Here is a 23,086-nt window from a genome sequence, read left to right as displayed (position 1 = left end):
ACAGAGATTTCGTAACTCGTCCTACTGAAGCGTATAATCGTCTGCGGTGAAAGGGTGCAAATAAGGGTGTCAGTCTTAAAATTCCTGAAATGAGACCCCAAGATGATATAATAATGCGCGTCGTTTCCAGGCTTCGGTTGCTATTTTTGCAACGTCTTTTTGCCCTAGCGTGTGGCACGCCGTATCCGCATTTTGTTCTTGTGTACGTAGCCAGCTACTTGAAAAGGTAAACGCCCTGGTAGAACACATCTGTGAGGAATTCAATGGATACCATTTTTGGCGCTAATCGTGGCCTTTTATAATTTAACGCAACGTTGAACGTCTCGTAAAACGCGACGTCGCGAACAACGCAAATGGTCAATGTCCGTGGGACCTCTCTGCACGTTGGTAAGTTCTTTTTCTCACATGACTCGGAATCTACTGGGAGTCTTCCGTGCTATCGTGTAATTGCTCCATAGGTTGGTGTAAATAGAACAAATTGTTCGGCGTGATGATGTGCTCTTAGCAAATGAAACCGTTTGAGTAATTAATCACTAGCCTAAGTGCAGTTAATGGCATTGTTTGCCTCTTTTGTGGAATCGGGATGCTAAAAGTTAACGGATTTGAAATGAAATCAACAGGGAACAGATGGACACCACTATGAATTATAGCTTGCAGTTACTCTGGAGAAATTATCCTAGGGAGGTTGAGATCAACGACTTATCACGGATCCCTGTAGAAGCATGTACAAGTGTTTGTAGACAGAAGACAAATTGTGTGTACATTTTGATCCGTATACGTATAAAGATCTGTGATAAGTCGTTGATCTCAACCCCCCCCCCCCCCCCACTATACCAAAGAGCGCGGGCCTATATCTTTAAGTTCGTGCGGCATGGAGCACTTAAAGAACATGGCTGCTTTCATTTCATTTGTCCGGATTCTCCGTGTCTAAATTATCAAAGATTACACACAATGAGAACAAAGTATCGCTTCCGTGTCCCCAGCATTGGTGATCAGGCCGGTTGTGCAATCCGACGAAGTCAAGTACGAATGTCTGTACGTAGTGTCATGGAGTCATGCGCGAGATTTCATTTACGCCACTTCGTAATCGGCATTCATGCACGTACCTCGTAGCACCAATGACTACACCGACTGACCGTTTTTGACGGTAGCATCAGGAATAAGGACAATCGGGTCCTCGATAAAACACTTTTACATGCTTCGTACTTAGCCTTTCAAAGCACTTCGTAAGGCTTGCGAAATTTGCCTATTGATCGAGCGGGTTGCATTCGATATACTTTGTATCAGAAGCACCATGTACGGTTTTGTATTTGTTAAGCACGTATTGTATTTTTAAGCACATGTGTTGCATTTGGTCCTGGACAAACATGCATTTGTTTAGGATGACAGATTTATTTTTAATGATCTTTTTTGTCCCCGAAGGACCGGATACAATGCATATCAAATAAAGCTGTGCTTCCCTAGGCCACGATTAGAAACAAATTGAATATATATATTTGTTGAGTGGAACTGTATCTGATGTCTGCCGGATCATAGCTACATGTAATGCAACTGACATTGAGATCAGCAACATAGGAGTACTTCAGCTATACCCTGCCAACAGTATAGGCCTTGTTTCTATACTGTTCAGGGTGAAAAAGTCCGTGAGCATGCTAGTGACTTACAAAGTTACCAGTTTAGTCTGCCAAGTCTGATCCACAAAAGTTGCCGAGTCTGCCAAGCCTGATCCATAAAAGTTGTTCACCAGTATCTATTGTAACACCATCCATTTGCTCGACATAATCAAAGCAAACATTGCTGTTGACGTCAAAGATCAAAAGGCTGCGAAAAGTCTGATTTGAACTGAAGACTGATAAGAGATATTGAAATACGACGCCGAGAAAGCTTTTTTTCCCGATTAATTACATAGGTAGAACTACCTGATTAACGGACCCAACGTAATTTGAAAGTTGTGTTACCACTGCATACAGCGCAAATATATATTTCTGGAATTCGTTTCAAACAATATGTACTTGTTGGCCTCCTTGTATATTTACCTGATCGACGCATTTAAAGAGGTTGAATAGCGCCTCCAGAAGCAAGCAACAGCGCCACCCGTAGCAGAAATAAGAACTGCTTAGTGACGTCATGGTTTCCATATACGGCATCTCATTTGCATATTTTTACAACCTTATTTACTACGAGTTATAAATATGCCAGTAGCACGTGGATCATGCCGGGCGGCGCTGTCAGGTGTTTCCACTATGGGTTACATAATCGGCTACAAAGAGGCCAGTGTTCTAGTAAATGAAGTTAGCAATGATAGCGAAAGAATGTTAGTGTATGTTACGCAGTCAATAGCGATAGTAGTGAGTTGGAGAGAGGAGAAAATGGAAAATGGAGAGAATAGTAGTATGGATTTCGAGTCCCAAGAAGAAACTTAGCAAAGTTTTCATCAAACTGATAATCATATTCCTTCCTTCTCTGTCTCCAACAATTAAAAGTTGCTGCCGTCAACCTGATGCTTTTATCCGCGAGCGAATCGACGAGACGAAGCATTTTTCAAGCATCCGAATGGTACCTTACAGATCCGCAAGGGGCGCGTTACCGAAAATGTTGCAAAAATCAATAACGTGATCGTAAAGATTGTCATATTTTTCAAAATGAGAGTATGTAAATGATACGCAGACGGTAAACCAATGAAAGGCCAGTATCTATTGAACCTTACAAGTGATTTGGGGGCCTTGAAACTCCTTATATTTATCAATGAAACCTTATTCCCGCCTAAGGTTTTGACCGGGCCGTCCAAAACTCCCCATTTTTTGGCGGGCCATTCCCTTTAAGCCCCCATTAAACCTCAATCAATCCATCAATTCGCCTCACAGATTTACGACCTGTTAACGAACATAAATTTCATCGCCTGCCTTTTATCACAGAGACATACATCAACTCCCCCAACTTCTCTTCAGCTTTAGGTTGCTTTACAAGCAGTAACGCCAGTTACATGCTGAATCAATAGCCAATTTCACTCGAGTTGATGAAATTACTCAACAGAGGAAACGTGACTGAAATGTTCATTGAGATTTTCCGATATGCAACAACCTGTGTCATCGTCTTGTATTTGCTGCACAATGCATCCCTGCTTGTTTAGATAATGGTTATCCTCGGCCATTTTTTTACTGATGGCACGTGTTTTTGAGCTTTTGAAAAGCTCATCAAAGTTCATCAACCAACACAAACCGTAGGTTTATCAGAGAAACGAAACATCGTGAGAGGTCTTTCAGAATCCCACAAACTGTTGGGAGTTCTTCGTTTTACAAAAAAAAACCTCTCCGAGTACAATCGTGTTTGGCCGAAGAACCTTCACGGGTTTTCAAAAGCTCCAAAATCTTTATTTCTAAGAGTGTGGCTGTGCAACAAGACCTATATGCAAGGTCCTCGTCATCGGCATTTATGTTTAATCTGTTGATGCTATTTCACGTTATTACACGCACATGTCCATTTAGTATGAAGTGTAGTTTGATGTACAGAATTTCTGTCACTTTGTGAATAACTATACGCTTCCTTTGCCAGTTGCGACTAAGTTGCTTCCTTTTCGTAATTAAATATTCTGAGCTGCATTCATCCTAGTTCTTCGGTATTTCCGTTAGTGGTTATGAATGAAAATGTTAAACTCAAAGTGAGAAATAGGAAATTAGTCTCCAAATAAAAGGTTCTGTCGAATAGGCTCACAGAGGCTTGGCCTTCGCGATGATTTGGCCGAAATTGAAGGCTCTAATCCGCTCAGGTAAATGTTGTAGTTCGAAATACATCATCAGTATGCACCACTATTTTCCCTCCAAGAGGTATCGATCTGGGATTGATATATATGACCATCATCAATCTCCTCGGTAATATATACACATACGCTAGAGTCATGACAAAGCCATTTCTCACATATCAATCATTCGTTCGCCGATTTCCGAAAGCGATACTTAGTTGGCCCGAACTAGGGCCCCAGAATCACTAGTAGGAGGTTTTTTCCGACTTCTTAACGGTTTCTCAAACTTTTTCCTGATTTTTCCGACAAAAGTCCGACATAGTCCGACCTTTCCTGAAAAGCCGGAATTCTAGAAACCTGTGAAAAATACTATTCTCAAAATAGGGCATTAAAGATCAAAGGCCTATGTTGAATGGGGTTAATGAGTAGACCTTCTTGAGTGAGTTAATTAGTATTCACACTTAGAGTTACTCTGAGTGTTCACACCTCATTCAACATTCAACAAAGGCCTTTGATTTTATTGCCCTATTTTGGGGAGCCCTGATATTTTAAAAAATCCGACCTTTCAGGGAAAAGTCGGACAATGTCGGATTTTTGTCGGAAAAATCAGGGAAAAGTTTGAGAAACCGTTAAAAGGTCGGAAAAGCCTCCTAAAAGTGAATATAGCCTTCCCATCGTTGCAAATGAGAACGCCAGGACGCTCATTTTGACACTTTGATTGGACAATCCACCAAAACTTACACCAAATGTTGCCTTCGAAAATCTCTGAATGGTCATCTGGTTGTCCAATAACACTGTAATGTGAGCTACGTTTCACATGTCGTCACGTTGTTTTACAGTGAAATCTTATTAAACAAACATGGCTAATATTGCCATCACTAGCTTGAGGCTATTTCCAAGTTCTAAACGGTTTTTCTAACGTTTTCCTGATTTATCCGACAAAAAAGTCCGACATAGTCTGACTTTAACTTGAAAACTCGGATTTCTAGAAACCTTTGCAAAATACTAGGTCTTCCCAACACTAACTTTAACAAAACAGCTTACGCTTATCACGTTTTTAAAAACAACGTTTTGAACCTTAACACGTTGTGCATTGCCCACAAGCACGGTGAATATGTTTGACATGCTCCAGGTTTTTTTTAAAAACGTTGGTATTTACATATTTTGCAATATTGCCATATTCATCACATTTCAGACCACTTATCAGTGGGGAGTTTTGAGATTGATATAGCAGTATAGGATAATGCAGATAAAAACAGAAGTAAATCATTCACAGTTGCATGTAAACAGCGGATTTTTATTTCCTGAAAATAATCGTTATTTTAATAAACACGCGGGTTTTTTCAGTTAAATACACATTGTGTATCACTGTAAAACATGTGAAATGACTTTTTTAACAAGTTTAAAGACTTGAGATTCACTATACACAAAATATGATCCTTTAAAGAAGTTGGTTTTTCGGCCTTGAGGACGGATATATGCACTGATTAAGTCAACAGCTGTCAGCAACTTTCTGAACTGGACTGATTCGACCGATAAACCACTGCCAGGTTTTTTTATGATATCAATTTTCAGTGTAACCGTTATTTATAAACCTTTTGCCAAATCTCATCTGTAAATCTTTAAATTACAATCGCCGAAAACAATTTTGTAAGCGACCTAATATTACGTTTGCCCATTGACCTTCATTGACAACCTTTGAAAATCTAACAATAACTGTTCAAATCAAACAGAAGAATTACTCCGCACTACTTCAACGGTGTCTTCCCATTTCGCAATTTCCCACTTTAACCTCGCCTAATGCGTACCTTCGTTTCATTACAAACTCTCACCACGCATCAGGTCGTTATCACCACATCGAAACGCCGCAAGAGGATCGTTGATTTTCAACTTAAAGGAATCCGCCGAAACATTACCTATAGTTGGTATTCTGTGCATTTTTGTTAAATGGCTTGCGTCCCAGAGGTGGCGCTAATGTCGTTCTGCTTCGCTAGATGCTATACATTGGTACACTTTATAGGCCACCAGGAGCGAAATTAGATGGTAGATTACTCCGTTCAGCTTGGTTGCTTTTATCCTGTTTTAGACAAGTTTTATAGAAGGAATTTGTTTACAAGCATCTTTAAAACGCTAATTTAGTAATATTGTAAAGTGCTAATTAAGCTATAATTAAGACATAGCATATCATCGTTTTGAGCTTGGGCATCATAAAAAATGCATGTGCATACCCTGAATCTTGTACATACATGTACGTGCATACCATGGTATATATTGTCCTTCGTACCTCCTTGGCCATAGAACGGCTAGATAATTGTTCCTATGATATTTACGTTGAGCCAAGGACGCTGGTGTTTGGCAATTGCTTGAGAGAGTACGCCTTATCGATCCTAGTGCCAGAGGTTGCTACCATGGTGCTTAACATGCTTGAGGGTCATCGGAGGCCAAGTAATCACTGGAAAAGATATCCCACGTTGACGGCCTGGAGTCCAGGCCAAGCCAATTCATCACCGGGAACTCACAAGACCATGGTAACCAATTTCTTGAGTAGTGGTGCTAAAGACCTCAGCAACATTTATTCGATTTCATATTCAGATCATATTGCATAGAGCAGTTTCCAGACGGTTTTCTGAATCCCTATAAGCTTACAGTGACTTTTGATTTAATGAATAATTCAATGTGTTCCATCATATTGTGTTGCATTTATCCTTTTTAACCTATGTGGTTCACGACAGCGTATAGCTCTTACTCGTTCGGAGGACAAGAATCCACCGTTTGACAGGGGGAGTAGAGCGTGTACACCAATTTATAGCGAGGGAGAGTGTAGGCAGGATCATAGGGGCGGCCGAGCATGTTCCGGGGAAACTTGAGGGAAAGTGTAAGGCGTATCTTTTTATCATTTTGGCATCGACCCCCGCAAGGTCTTTGCCTGATGAGAGATCGAATGCGTGAAAGCTTTTACCAACTCGGATGAATATTTTGCCCACTCCGGCATTGATTTTTTGTGCGTTTTCAGTCTGCTGTTTTGACTATTGGTACGATCAGTTGATATGGAGACAAAGATATTTGAAATAGATTAAAGTTTTATTTTTTTCTGGTATCTCATTACCGGTACACATTCTGAGAGGCACTTCTTAACTGAATCTTTACTGGTAATTAATGCATGATGTTCATGGTTATTGATGAGAGGCTCCATCTTCTCATCAATGGTCATTTTTCTTTGGATCTGGAAGCAAGGCGGTATATTGTACATGTAGATAAAAAATAGCAATATAGTGACCTCAGTCGAATTATAATACCATTTTTGGAAATTGATCATAGGAGTTTGGTGCCCCTTATCATTCTTCAAACTGCATGATTACATGAGTGTCCGTTGACACAATAGGCCTATGTGATTAGTGGAAAAGATGAGTAAACAAATGCCACGGCTTAATTAGGATACAAAAACACAATGCCATGGAGTAATTACGTTGATCAATTACGCAAATATTACACCTGTCGGGCCTGCTTGACTCTCCAAGCGCACGCGGGAAACCATTGTGATTGTTTTTGCCTACTGTCCGTAATTGGGAGGGAATTGGACCAAAAATTGGCTATCGCCTTGTCCGCAATTCTGAATAGAGAGGTGTCCGCCGTACAGAGGTTTTTGTTATTGGAAATGACTTAGAAAAAAATCGGGACTGAACGAACATGTCCGTAATGCGGAGGTGTCCGCCTGGCAGAGGTGTCCGCAAGGGGAGGTTCTACTGTATTTCAATTTCTGCTCTTTTGTCTTTATATACTTGCATTTTTTTATAGTGTGTACCATTGACTAGCTTTGTTTTCTAACCAGGACTACTAATGCTTCGGGTCTCAGCCCTGGCATTTTTTCTCTGTATGTATGTTTATTTTTTTTGTTTGAGTGAATTAAAGAATACTATACTAATGTACATGTGCATTTACCACACGGCAGGCTGTAACCAGCGCTGCAAGTTGCTTCATGCAAGGTATGCACACAGTCTGGTAAACCTACTGATGATAATACAACTATTCAGAATCCTCCCCGTAGGCCTATGATGCACATTCTACACATTTGATCTGGAACGATTCAATGTGATGGAATCACCCCCAACATGGTTAATTTAGAACGTCATCAATTACTTAACATCGGCTAAATGCTTGTATACATACATGTACATGTAGCCATAAATATGCCATTTTGACGTACATGTACTAATGGTGTTTTGATAAAAAATTATACAATCTGTATTAACATCCCTACACATCCTGGCATAACCACTGGATTTTAATATACTCCGCCTGTCGGTATTGCAGATATATCGATATTTTGTATCTGAAGAAGGAGTAAAAAGAGCTGATTTCAGGATGATGCCTGCATAACTTTCAGTCATTGCTGGCAGTTACTACTTTTAACACAGACCCCCTCGGGAATCAATCCCGTCATCAACCCATGGCCGTCAGAAAACTTGGACTGTCTCTCTCATGACTATCAAAATATATTTTGTCTGTTAACATACGACCCCTCAACTAAACATTACACATTCATCAAGTACCGTCAGCTAATTGATACAGGGGAAATGCTTAAGAATATTTTGCCACACCAGGAATTTTTTAAAAGCTCTTGTTAGTTCCACTTCCATAAAGAAAACAAATTCTAGAATTCTATCCCATATGCTAACCGAATAGACCAGACTCCGCATAACTTTCAAATGTGCGCAATCTAACGTGGCCTTCCTCTATTTCCCCATTGGTGGCAGGTGCTATCTTTGCCATAACACATCCCAATCAGAAATCAATACAAGCCTGTCATCAACCTGGCCATATATCAGAAACATTTTTTCCACGACGTTGTCAGGTTGAGCCTGGGCTATCTGCTTCATGACATTCGTCAGGCAAACTAAACTAAAACGGAGAAGAAACCCACATCCGGCTTAGAACGTCATCTTTTTGTAATGACTTTTTGTGCTATGTCGGTTTGATAGGATTATAAAGAGTTCGGCGCAAAAGAGGCGTCTTCTACCGCTTTCAATTTTTTTTCTGTCGCAACAACCAAGAAATTGAAGACGTAGCTATTGAGCAAATATTGATGGTGGGCAGATTTCACAACACTAACTTACGTACGATCGAATAATTGTACAAGTGAATATCATGTACAGGGACAGGTATTTTTTTAAACAACAACTATTTACTAGAAACTTTCCGATTCCTCACCAGGAAAGCCACTAGGAAAGCCAATTTGTGGCATAAAATATAGTATAAATCTCCCAAACATGTATCTAACGAGGCAATCACCAACCTATGCTGATATACAAACTCGCCACTTGAGGTACAAAATGCACTGCAGAGACATGTACATGAAGCATGCCAGCTCATCTGCATCCAAACTTTACCAAGATGAACGTTCGTAAATAAAGGTGAAGTTATTTAAATTCACATTTGATGAGTTTGTCTATCATTTGTTTTGTTTTCTGTTCTACCCAGTTCATTGTTTTAACCCCCACAAATTATTATGATTTATTTTTGTTCACATTACCTGCCAAATCGTACGCATCAGCACAGACTAATGAGCCAAATTTTAGCTCACGTGATATCAAGTCTTTTTAAAATTGTTTCTGCTTCTAACCCTGACCGGCCGTAAACTCTGACCGACTTACCCTAGATTGCGCTGGGAAACATACGACCCGCGGAACATAAGGGATGATCCCCTCAGGCTTGATAATGAAAGCACGCGGGCCACATGCTTTCTACTGCGCATCCAGATCGAGTCACTATGTACTATGAATAAAGGTCCCAATCGATGAAAAATGTGTATCTTCAAAGCTGCAAATCATTACTCTTGTGCAAATAGCCTCTCACCATGATATCATAATAGGCCAGCTGGTACAGCGTGTCACAAACAGTTGTTAACAAGAATGATTGAGCATTTGAGCAATTTCATATGAATTTAATCCGAATGAGACAATGGGAGAATAACAGCTTAATACTTTGGCGGCAGATTGGAATAATCAATGGAGTCTGACTAACCCTTGGGTCATACATGCAGGAAAAGCAAGCGGTTTTGATTGTTCTTTTCGACCAGGGTCGTGATTTTTATTTCTTCAAATGATTAGTTATTTATGCACGACATCAAGTATGGTTTAATCTATATTTGACGACATGTATATGTATTTCTGTTTCTGAAACCATTGCTGAAACTTTTGCTTATACATTTGAATTGATTGAAAAATATCGAATCGATTCCTTCATAACATGGCTCATTCTAAGATGTCTTGCAAGTCATTATATCTTAACCCTTAGCGAGATGTGGTGTGTAAACAACTGTCGTGAAAAAGGAAATGCAGTTATACACAATGCCGTCGTGCAGTTATCATGCATTTGCTTAGTACTTGGTACTTAGTGTACTTGTATATCAGTCTACACAACAGCAATGTTGAAATTTACATTAAACACGTATTGACGCAATTGAAAATTTTCAAATTCAAGTACAAATTTCTAATTTTTAATGAATGGCGTACGCCTTTAATTCTATGTGTTGCGAACTTTAGTTTTGGACGACGTATTTGCATTGATCATGTTGATGTAGACGAGATTACTCACATTTGGTCTGCATGGTCATCGAACAATATATTTACTCAATTTTTGGTGTTTTAAAGAGTAATGGTGTTATTATTGGTAAAATGGAGTCGCAATAGTTTCACCTTAAGATAGATATTTAGTTTAATGTGACTAAAATTACAGGTGTCCTTCATGGTGTGTAAAACAATTTTTGAAATGTACGCCACCCCTCTCCAAAACAACATGAACGTCATTGACATTCAGCATACCCAACACAAGTGCACTGTACCGTCGTTCACACACAAATAATTTAGATCAGATGAGTGCAGACAAGTCATATGTTGAATAGTTAACGAAGTACAATGTAGTAGTCAACAAAACTCCTCGATATACTACACCAACACATCTAATGACTCCAATATATTCTATAGGCTTGATTACACCAAGGCTATAACTTGGAGTATGTTCTTGATAACACGTACGCAACTATACTCATTGTGACAAAAATGAATCATTCATAACATTTTTATTTCAACTGGCTGGTACAGCCTACATGTATAAGTGCGGTATGTGACGATGCAATTTTCGCAAATTTCGGGCGAATTGTACCACGTAGAACAACGCTCAAGTTGTTTACTTTCCAAAACATCATTTCGTGCAAAATTAAATCTATTTGTTATCAATTGTTTTAGTAAAATCATCTACAACACAAAAACCGCAGCCCGAGATAGCGCTACTTTATACGATATTTTTTCAAACATGACCTTCTGATGAAATTGACCCTTTTACTGAAAACTGATGTCTCGGTTTTGACTGCCTGTACATTTCATGTACACCAATACATACCAAGTTAGAGGCTGGGAATGGAATTACGTAGAGTACGAAATGCTGCGGATGCCTTTTACTACTGTTATCGCATTGCTTGCAATCGAAGGCGAGAAAAACGCCGAAAGAAATGCCTTCACCGCCAGGGTTATAGATAAAAGTGAATAAAATACCCGGGGGCGTCGAGAATGCTTCGTATTGGCCAACTCGTGCAAATCATACGGCGCATCGTATGCTACGAACATAGTACGAGCATACCTGTTTTATTTACTGCAGCCAGGAGAATCATTTCCTTTTTGTTGTACTGTAGCAGGATCTAGCAAATTGTCATCTGAACCCCGCAATTGCGTCTTCGAAAATATGATGATGCAAGTATATACGACTCGGACCTCCGTCTCCTCCGAAAGAGATTGTACATTTTCGAATTTTTGGAGAATAGCGAACAGCTTGGCGAGTGGCAGAAATGTCAGCCCGGCCCGATCCCCTCTAACGTCTTCAAATGTTGTCGTGGAACATTTCAGTCAGTGCTGTTTTTGGTACATGTTCCCTTATGGCTATGCCTTGGTCTATAAGTTGTCATTAGCGGACAAGTTCGCTGAGAGGTCTCGTGGCACTAACCCTATGCACTCATAAAAGCATACATCCACGTGCATTCATTACTGATCAGGACTAAAAGCATCCATTAAAATTCCTGAATAATGGATTCCATCATAATTAAATTTACATGGGATTCAGTTTGAGACAGCTATTGCATTTAAAGAAAATAATTTCCTGGTTTGCTAACTATGACATTGATTTCGATCGCGTCTTTCTCTCTCTTATATGATTTTTTTCTGTCTGAATTTTGTCTGTTGTTTTTTATTTTTACATGGAGAGGATCATGTGCCTTCACAAAAACTAACGTGTAAAATGTCTTTCAATACATTGTGCCTCCTTCACCAAATTCGTGGTTTCGACAAAGAAAATTCTGTAACACAGCCCTGAAACATGTTTAGGAAAACGTTCCCCACTGTACCTCCGATACGAAACAGAGTCGCAATAAAATGTACACGCTATTTCTCGCATGCAAAGGAAATACCAGGACGATAAAACAATGGAACCAGCTGCCACAACGCCTTAGTCACCCTAGAGCAATTCAAACGGCTCTTCGGTGAATTCCAATTCAATTCAGCAAACCATTTTAACAGCACCGACAACATATCAACAAAGGTTTCCGCTCGTAACGGAGAGTTAAATGCATGGACGCTCAGATCTGAGCCCTTCTCTTAAAGAGAAGAAGAAGAAGAAGAAGAAGAAGAAATAAACAACTAAAAACGTTTACAACATACAGTTCACATGATCAAAACGCTTTAGACTTGACCAGTACGAGGTCGGCCTTATACGCCAGTCCCAACTGACGTCAGCGACGAGAGTCTTGGCGGTTCGATCGAGACCAAGAAAGGCTTGATCTCCAAGTTACAACGCTTCTCCAATTTCTTTCAATAGTTACATAAATTCCAGAGACCAAAAGTCTAAAGGGTTTTGATCAACACATCAAAAATACCTGGATAGATGAAGGTTCATCTCTCAGTGCAACTTCCTCACATCTTCCTCAGATCGCGCGCCCGACCTCATTTGGATACTCATGGAAAACAAAGATGGCCGACGCGGGGTAAATTAGTTTACGGCTCGAGAGAGTATGGGCGCGTCATTATAGACACGACCGCGATACCGACAAAAAACAGCTGAACTAACACTTCGCGAATAAATGTGTCGTCGCGACATTATAAAAGCATAACCAGTTTTGAACATGCTCTCTTGCGTTATGTTCGGGTTTTTTATATATCTTAATGGAAAGCGATTTTCAGATAAGACCAATATGTCTTTGCTAGTAGTTAAGTCTTTTTGTTATTGTTCGAGGTTTTTTTTGTTGGCATTCAAACATTTTAATGACTTACCCATCGGCAAATCCCATATTCCTTAGCTGCCATCACGGGATCACTGGGCCATGGTACTCTTTGGCATATGGCAACAGAAAGCACAAAGATACAATCCACGGTATGGTTATCACTACGAACACCTAATGCAAGGAATCCAATCACTAATCCAGCCTCACGATGGCAATATGTGTGTTTAAAAGAACTACGATATCAATCCAATGTGGATGTGATAGTATCCAAAAATGATGTTATTCCAAAGAAAACCCGGCGTTTATGGTGTATCCTGAGCTATTATTCCAAAGCGGGCTGCTGTTGCGTTGTAACTCATTTAGAGTAACGATTGGTGGCTTTATCGGCTGCGTACAGCTGATGCGTGGTCCGCCACATGTGTGAGGAGAGAATGTGCAATAAACGACTGCCACTTTTCAGTAGGTATAAATGTATGTTTATCTATATGTGTCATATCGGATTGGTCATCTTACCTCCCCAAAGGTTGAGCAATTCCAATCTCCTTGATTAGGCCTATCACCACATATATATACTGCTAGAAGTGTGTATTCCCTCGACGAGCTGCTTTGTCATTGGATGAGTTTTACAAGTAAAAGCTTAGAAAAACTTTCAGAGGATTTTCATTTCCTCGAAACACCTTATACGTTTAGGTTAAATGAGCGCTTGTAATTGGCCAATCATACATTCCCCAGAAGGCTTTGTGATGACGAAGCGCACTGATGAGCAATTAGGACCAGTACATGGAAAAGTGATAAGACAGAAAACTAACTTTTAACACCATTTACAATGTTAGAGAATGCACATAAATTCCCATCTTCAATTTCTTCAGGGTTTGCCAGAAACTGAGTGAACGGAGGCTAACGATATTCAATACAGCAAACGAATAACGGTAAACCCTCGTTGATTTCAGCGGCTGTCTAAACAACAATCTTATCTTTTTGCGTCTATTTGCAGAATGCATACTCGAGGCATGTAATAAACGTGCAAAAACAACGACAAAGCCTTTGATCGTCATTATAAAAAATTTATAGTTTGAAATTGATTGCCTTTTTGTTTCTAAATCAATGATACTGTGAATCACCAAATGTTCGCGGCGTTTTTCTTTTATTAAAGATTTCGTTACCTCGTTACGCCAAAATATCTTGAAAAAATGGGTTTTTTTATTTGCAAAACCAAAAGAACTTGTAATATCTAATGACAACAACAGCGGATGATAAAGATGCATCTGGTAGCTGGCTAGTTCACGTCTTCTTTTAACAGTCTGTGGTTCACTTAGCACAGTCAACCAACCATGATGAGCAATTACATGTATATAGATTGTTTGTTTAGCATCCTGATATAATAGACTTTTCGGTAGCTGGAGTTGAGTCAAACTTCACGCCGCCTTGGTGATTCCACTCACGCCTATAGTTTCCGGACACAGAGATCTCTCTCAGTGGTCGTGAGCCCATCTCGACACACAATGCTCGGCTGCCTGTTGGTCGGGATCAGACCTTTTTGCATTAGTTGTGGTGAGCCATCCGTCAGATTCAAGTTATCTCTCGTTTACCGGACACTGACTCAAAGCCACCTAGGAGCAGGTTACTTGATCAATGCATTCAGGATGCATTCTGACTTGAGATCATTCTCTGCCAAGCACTTAGCGCCTGTCTGGCATCAGATGCTTCGTTTTCTGTGTTATCTCTCAATTTTATCTAGAACCTAACGCCAGCAACACGCTGTTATCTCAAGATAAGCACACCTTTACGCGCCTACCCTCTTGCATCTTACTGCTAGTTAAACAATGTTTTCTGGCGATTAGCTCTGTGGAGAACACACGGCCTCCGGATAAAATATTCTCATTTCATAGAAATATACCCCGAGAATTACACACCTCAATCAACAGGTAGTTGAGGCAGGCCAAATTTATGAGATGGCCGACTTGGCAGCCATTTTGATACGAGAACTAGTCGATCTCTCGCTCCCGAGTTATCAGGGTCGGGTTTAAAGGGAGCATGCAAGTGGGTCATCGCCGAAAAACGTGTTTTTCGTCCAGATTCGGCCATGTGTTTTGCAAAGGAGAGAACCTTTATTGCTGCCACGGGAGATCCCCGATCCCACATGACAAAAAAATGTTTATGCTAAAATGTGGCCCCAAAAATCGCCCAACGAAATTATTCAGTGTATACGCAATTTTGCACCAGTTCTGTCTGTAAGATGGGGATTTTCGACCCGCTCAGATTGACCCTGTCCTTCGTAGGAAATCTACCTACAGTCCGATACAACCAGGCACTCGCGAATGATAATGAACAATTTGAATCGATTCACATCTCGTGTAGTAGGCCAACAACAACCTTGTATCAATGATGTTCATTTCAATGACTACCTATTCGCTTCAGCCAACAGTTTGTTTATCTCTCTCATAAAATTGGTTTACACTGCCAACTCAGCATCGCAATAGGCCCGATTATTCCGGTCAATATTTAGCCTAATCATCTTTTTATATGTAACACCTGGCGGACTGTTGATCCAACTGGCCATTAATCATCTCCGGCGCTGGCCGGAATTGGCTGTAGAAAATTAATGGATTATTCCCTAGCCTTGTTGGTATGCGCTGCATGCCCCAACACCCCCAATAATCGAACAGTATTATCGGCAGTAGTTCGTGGGGTTAAACCATAGTTTAGCGATGAAGGCTGGTAATGGGCATAAAACACTAGTAGGAGGCTTTTCCGACTTCTTAACGGTTTTCTATCTTTTTCCTGATTTATCCGACAAAAATCCGACATTGTCCGACTTTTCTCTGAAAGGTCGGATCTGGAAATTTTTTTAGAAAACCTGTGAAAAATCATCGGGCTTCCCAAAATAGGGCGTTAAAAATGTGGTTATTGAGGTGACCTAACTGAGGCTGAAAGGGTGGATGTCGTCCTGGGTGCCGACAAATGGTACCCAGGTTTGAGATCGACTGGACAATAAGCACCCTGGGTGCCATTACACTAGACAAACAGCACCCAGCTTCTTTTTGCCTGGCTTACGGATCTTAGGGACGAGGACGTTTCTTGCAATCTCGTTTTATCTCGCGCCGTGGTAAAAATAAAAAAACAAAAAATAGATAGACAGAAAAAAACGCGTTTAGGCCTATAGGTCTTTGAAAGCACATTTCGGATGATTTATTCAGAAAAGGTATGTAGGAAGGATATATCCGAAATGTGCTTTCAAAGACCTATAGGCCTAAATGCGTTTTTTCTCTGTTTATCTGTTTCTTTTTATTTCGCGCACTGCTAATGCCGCAAGTACCACGGCGCGAGATAAAACGAGATTGCAAGAAACGTCCTCGTCCCTAAGATTCGTAAGCCAGGCAAAAAGAAGATTGGTGCTGTTTGTCTAGTGTAATGGCAGCCAGGGTGCTTATTGTCCAGTCGATCTTGAACCTGGGTACCATTTGTCGGCACCCAGGACGACATCCACCCTTTCAGCCTAACTGAGTGAGCTAATTAATATTCACATTTATGGTCATTCTGAGTGTTTGGCCCACACCTCAGGTATGTGAGGAATGTCCTTGTAATTAAGACAATTGATATAGTTCATGTCAGCATCCTTCAATGAAGACCGAGGACGTGCAAGTTCTAATTGACTGATTTCCTAGCATTATTTTATCAATAAATGACTATAAAACTCTTTCTTGTTACTAAATAACTTTTAATTTATATTTTTCTTGCGTGCATTTCCACGCACTAGGCTGTTGCTTTGTGGTACCACAATTTTTCCCAATCACGCGGGGAGGTTGGTGTAAAATGTGTCGAAAGCAGATTCTCAGTGCATGCCCGATGCCTAAAATATATCAAGTTTGATGTGTTTTAGAACAGTTGACACCCAACTGCTGGTATTGGTTGTCTCACCATGCTAACACCACTCGATTGAAGTGGTCATTTCTGCCGCCTCGGTTTTGGCCAACCTCGCAATGTTTGATGTGGCAACCAATACCTCCAGCTCGGTATCAGTTCTTTAAATGAAATTGATCTGTAGAAGTGTGTTTTATTGACAATGTCAAATATACCAATGTCTTCTGACAGTTCTGTCATGACGGCATGATGTGATGATCTCTGTCGAAGAGAATCGTGGTTTTCTACGTTGATGCATCATGGTCAAAAATATCGGATGCATTCGGCTGCACCATCAAGCTGGCGCATAAGCTTCTCATTTCCCAACTCCGGGAAGATAACGGTCTCAGTTGCGCGGATAACCAACAACGCTCGTGAAAAGTTTGTTAAAGGGCCTCAGTCAAACAGTGTGCCTCAAGAAATCAACAGCAACAGCAACAGCATTGGTCCGCCTGTGACGCGGCGAATGGTCATGTCATCCATGGTGCATGGTGTTTGACGCGGAATGTGGTAATACTGAGTATAGCCGGAGTGCCATCGATGAGTGATGATGTCGTTGGAATATCGCCAGCGAAGTACTTATATAATAATCACATCATTCCAATATGCAGCTAACTTCAACATAGGACATCCGTAATTGGGCGGATACTCCAACTTATTCTCCGCAGTTACGTTGCGTAATGATCGCTTGCTTTTCGTCAACAATAACATCACCGCACTGAGGTCGCTAACATCGTTTAAAACAAATGAATCACAGGTTGCAATTAGTGGTATGAATCTCCATTCTTGCTTCAAATGTTGATGTATATGTTAGCAGTAGAAAACATGGTTAACTTGAATACTCCCTTTATCACATAGCAAAGTTCCAAAACAGACTGAGAATCTTATCTTAATCTTGTGCATTCGAACATTTGTTGCAACTTGCCGAGCAGTCTGACCTTAGAAAATGTGTGCATCACAAGAAAGACAACGTAATTGTGCGTCAATTGATAAAATTGCTAAAAAAAAACCTGTGACATGATATGCCGAACAGCACTGAAAATCAACCCAGTTTGCATGGCGTGCCAAACAGGTGAAATATTCTACCCTGTTTGGCGCAGCCGGAGACTTCACAACACATTAGCCAATCGGAGAGCACTGGCGTCATATTTGAATTAATATGCGCATAATTAACAATGGCGCTCTGGATTCATATTCTTTTGCTAAAGTCGTGTTCTTGCCAAAATTCGATGGAGAAGATGCGAGTATGTCATTAAATGATAAGCGTAATACATTGTAAATGCATTGGGTACACTGCTAAGGTTCTTCGCTATAACTCCAGTAGTGTTGTTGACCGTGCCGTTGAATGATAATGAGCTCTTCGACAACTACAAATATCAATGATTCGGCTCTGCATTCAGAGCAAAAAAGGCGCTTTTGGTAATCCGGGCTTGCCAAATAGTCACTTCAAAAATATTAACCACTGGGTACTCTGTAGTCAGTCCATGCGTATTTTGCACTATGTTCGGAATCCACATGACGAACAGCGATGGCACATTTTCCTCCACATGTCATGCAAATCATGCTCCAAGAATGTTGTTACCAGATGAACACGTCACTTCGTTGGAACACACCATGACAACACAGTTTCCCAACATCTTTTTAAAACTTTCTTCCTTTCTTCCTAATACATGCCAGATCGGCAAGTTGGAAGGCCTGTCTGATTCTGTGCAATTACGTGTAGTTCTCCAGGTTGTTTATGGAGAAAGTAGGGGATACAAAAAAACAACAATTCCGATGCAGAACTATCGCCATTTAAACGAGAATTCGGAATGCACAACAATGTTCTATGAGTTGGTCGATGATAAACAGCCACAAACATTTATGCGCACAGTATACATTGTACTTTATTAAAGGAATGACTTGGGTGTGGGATTTCACTGTCTATATTAGGATAGTACCCCTGCTTTCCACCATGCCCCGCTACGTGGATAGTATCACGGTAATGCGGATCTTTTTAATGATTCTTGCAAATGTTGCAAGGCAGTTTCTGACAAGGCGTGTGAATTTCGGGCAAGGCTACGGTTATATCTCATTCTAATGCGCATTGGTTAATGCTTTGTTGCAATTATCTTGTTTGGAGATGTCACGGCCCTACTGGAAGCCATTTTTATGCAAAACCAACATGCCCAAGTTGCCCCTTTAACGACAACGGTTGCGTGTTCATTAACACACATAACCGTTATCGTAACGAATATCTTCCACCGATGTGCATGCTACTCGCTTCGGTAACGGTTAAGTGTGTATACATGTATGTGTTTGGAAATGCTCGCCTTACATAGAAGTCACTATTGCTGAAGAAAACGATGTACACGAATCTATAGTCTTACACCTAAACCGACACACTACTATGCGTGACGTATGGCTTCAAATACCCAGTGGGACTCCTAGTGTCAACTGCTGCGTTAATTTCCTCAGTTATAGCCTTTTTGTCATTTCAACGGTGAAGCCGCACTGCATGTTTACATTACATAAGACAGTCGTAAAATTGATAGATAAAAACTAGTGAAAGCAAGGAGAAATGATTCGAGATTCAATATTTGAGATCCCATTTTGTAATATCGAAGAAACTCAACCAGAATTTTTTAATAAGTTTTCTTGAAGACTCTGATGTTACCAATGATAGGACAGCTTCATTTCTAGACACAAGGTGACCAATGGAAAAATGTTTGTCATAGATAAGCTCTCGTCAAGATAAATAAAGCTAGCCGGCCGATCTACTCCAAAGCAGTGGGTCCTCCTATTGCCAGATTTGGGTTGACGAAGGCGCCAGCGCACTATGTGGTACATCTTGACCCTCAATGTATTGACATATATTGCTCAGCTTCCAGATATCGCGCGTCAAGGCGGTGGCTTCGGAGGCAATACCACTGGAAGTTCAGAATGAAGATGGTACCGCGTCTCGCTGTAACCATATCTTCGCAGAAGACGTATCAACTATCATATTGAGGTAGAACAGGTAGAATTGAAATTTTGATATTTCCTCAGTATGATGACTATACAGGATGAAAGATATTTTAAGTAATTTGGCATCACCAATGGAAGGGACCAGTAGCTATGTTCATAACTAATCTGAAAGATAATCTCTTTAAAAAGTCTGCTTGAGGAATTGGGAAGTGCGTCATTCACTATCGCCATCTTAAAACTGAAGCGTGAGGTAGCATGATCCGTTAGAATTGCTCCAGTCCATTACTCCTGTGGGATGCCATGGAACAATATCATAAAAAAATCATATATAACCGGATTATACTGAGCTGCATATTCAGTAAAAAAAGTATACAACCCGATACAAATATACTGACATCTATCGCAATGCTCGCGATCCTCTACTAGTGCAATGCTAACGGATCTACAGTTTTAAGATGGCGATAGTGAATGACGCACTTGGGGAAATATAGTAGTAGCCATGAACAAGGTTTTTTGAGAACATGTCTTCCAACTTAAGCAAGGTTGACGGTGATCAGAGCTGACAAAAATTTAAGTAAATATTGAAATACCATGCCCGTATTATCACCACCCTTTCAATTAAAATTGGGAATTCAATAGGGACTGACCTTATTGTTGGTTCCACATAGTTAGGTTCGGGCGGGCAGCAATAGCGGTACGAATCGTCTCCACAGCAGTAGAGGACGTTCTCCTCCGGCGGGGCCCATCGCTTGCATTCGAAGCCCGTGTTCCAGTTGCCGTGCTTATCGTAGTGGCCTTCGCAGTAATATTTACCAAAATCTACAAAGAAAAAAAGGATGCAGACGTTTTAGTTGTGAGTATTAGGGAAACTGTTTAACACGGTCATCCTAAACAGCGTTAGGTCGCGTCCAGTAGCGTTCTTGCCAGCACAACTTGGCGTTCTACCTAATGGTTTCTCTTAGATATTTTAGATGGCGATGCGGTATTGTAGCAGCGAGAAGACCAGCACTATGTTACTACCACGATCTTAGACACGCAGTCGTTTAATCGTAATTATGGGCGAGGAAGTCGAGGTACATGTAAAAGTTATTTGTCTGAATACTTGTAATACATTAGTGTGGGGAAAGTGTCGTCGTTAATTGGTAAGACTCCTGATATTTCGTCTCGCGCTATAATGATGTGTTACTTGTTGACGTTGACCACTTGAGAGGCAATCCGGAACAGATGATCGGAAGGGCAATGATAGCGGGTATGCTTAAGGAATAAATACTTCGATGGCGGTCCTTCGCTCGAGTAGACTGAAACTACATACAAAAAAGTCAATCGAGTCTAGATTAGACGAAAAGGTACATACAGAGAAGTATTAATCTCTTTTCTAAAATATCTCAAAGTAAACATTTGCCATCAATCAAAGACCAGCGGCTCTTGTTTGCGACACCAAGGACCGCTGTTAAAACGTGGCTATAGCGCTTAACGTATTTTTAATTACAAACACTGGAATCCTGTGACCAAGGCTGTTCAGAATAATAAAAGTAGCGATCATCGTTAGAGAAATACTAAATTAAAGCAGCCATCCCTACTTGCATCAAGCAATATGTTAGGCCTTGTGGTCGCCTTTTGCCAACCAGAGGCCTCACCATGTCTACTCGTTTATGGTCGTGCCTTAGTGATGGGCTGAGGTCCACACGTCATGTAGTATGGAAATACATTGTGGCAGTACTTACTAAGTTGCATGTAAAAATGCAATGCCTGACAGGCTATCCATATGAAACTTACTTAGAGATGACAAATTACAGTTGCTGCAATGATTATAAGCTTTAGCAGGATGTCGGTGTCTCCTTTAATAGCTATGTAACCCAGGACCCGGTTATTCAAAACAAGTCTTGTTAATAACCCTGGCGTTACGTTAACTTGGCGTTACCTCAAATGGACTTACTGGAGGAGATAACGCTAAGTAAGGATAACGTCATCAAAAATTACTTTTATGCAATTATATTTTTTAGTAGTGTACTGGGGGGGGGGAGGCAATTCAGTGGACGCCACTCTTTCCCCTTTGAAGGGCGATCACATCTCGACCCCATGACCTAAGGTGTGTGCCTGCATTTTAGATCCACCCTCCCGGTCTAGAGTTCAGTACGGAGACCCACCAGTGTACTGTTAATTCTAGGCAACCTTAACTTTTTTGAAGAAAAAATGCTTTGGCTCGCCAAAATTACCAGTTGCAATGGTTAATCGTTTGCATCCGAAAAATGCTGCATGGTCTATGGTGCAAATATGGTTTCATTGCTGCTGTTCACTGTACAGCGGTTCGTCCTGATACCGACAAGTCCGTACAGCGCTCCACGACCAATTAGACACAATAGAGAGATGGATTCACCCACTCAGATTACATTAGCGCCCTCATTAGTCGAATGACTCATTTACATCACTAAGAAACTGGTGCCTAATACATCGTACTAATTATCCCTCGCAGGATCTTTGGACGGCGTTCCAGTTGTTTATCACGTACGTGACCGGGAGAAACAACTCCTAAACGTGAGTTGAATTCAAGTTTCGTAGCGATGTGTCTGTCTTTTTGATTGGATTTCACAGGAAATTTCCTGGAGCAAAGAAATCGTCTTGTAATTTGCAGATAAACCAAGTTTTCTGCGTAGTCTAACTTGACGCCTCGGGGCTGTTAAAATTGCAGCGCGGATAGGAACAGTGGATGTAACGGTCAGGCTGTTGGTTCCACTCCTGGTCGGACTGCTTTCTCGTATAATCGAGTCCCTGATTCTTGTCGCGTTCAGAATGCCACTCCAGTCCGGTCCGGAATATATGAAGGTTGGACACCAAAAAGTGGCCGAGTCTATTGACACACCAGGGAAGGCATGGACCTGGTACAACAATCACTGTTTAACGCCGACTCTGCACTCGTAGGAAGAAGCAATGTGTAGAGTTTTTAAATTTTAGTAACATTTTTAAAACGAGTATTAGATCAATTTGCCCAACACTCACTCATTCATATAGTATCTTGTCAAGATACGGAGCCGAAATAGCGGTCTTCCATCAGAGAATTAGTGATTGTAAGCCCGAAACTCTTATAATCATCATAATGAAATTAATCTCCCCTCCATTTGCAAGTCGTGACTGTTTTTTCTTTAAGCTTTTGGGTTCTATTACCGGCAACCATTTCGCTCGCCACAGGCAAACACTTCGCACACAAAACCCGAGCTGCTTCATCATTCACATACCGC

General features: G+C 40.8%; 1 protein-coding gene across 1 annotated transcript in view; it reads right to left on the bottom strand.

Moving 5' to 3' along the window:
* LOC135491750 (uncharacterized) overlaps positions 1 to 23,086 on the bottom strand; it is a 129,253-nt gene that overhangs the window by 21,680 nt on the left and 84,487 nt on the right. The window contains exon 2 of the mRNA XM_064777874.1: positions 20,498 to 20,669. Within this exon, the coding sequence (XP_064633944.1) occupies positions 20,498 to 20,669 (172 nt within the window). The remainder of the gene's footprint in view (positions 1 to 20,497; positions 20,670 to 23,086) is intronic.

This window comes from Lineus longissimus, chromosome 7 (assembly GCF_910592395.1).
Source record: "Lineus longissimus chromosome 7, tnLinLong1.2, whole genome shotgun sequence".
Taxonomy (NCBI): domain Eukaryota; kingdom Metazoa; phylum Nemertea; class Pilidiophora; order Heteronemertea; family Lineidae; genus Lineus; species Lineus longissimus.
This window is presented reverse-complemented; position numbering and strand designations above follow the sequence as displayed.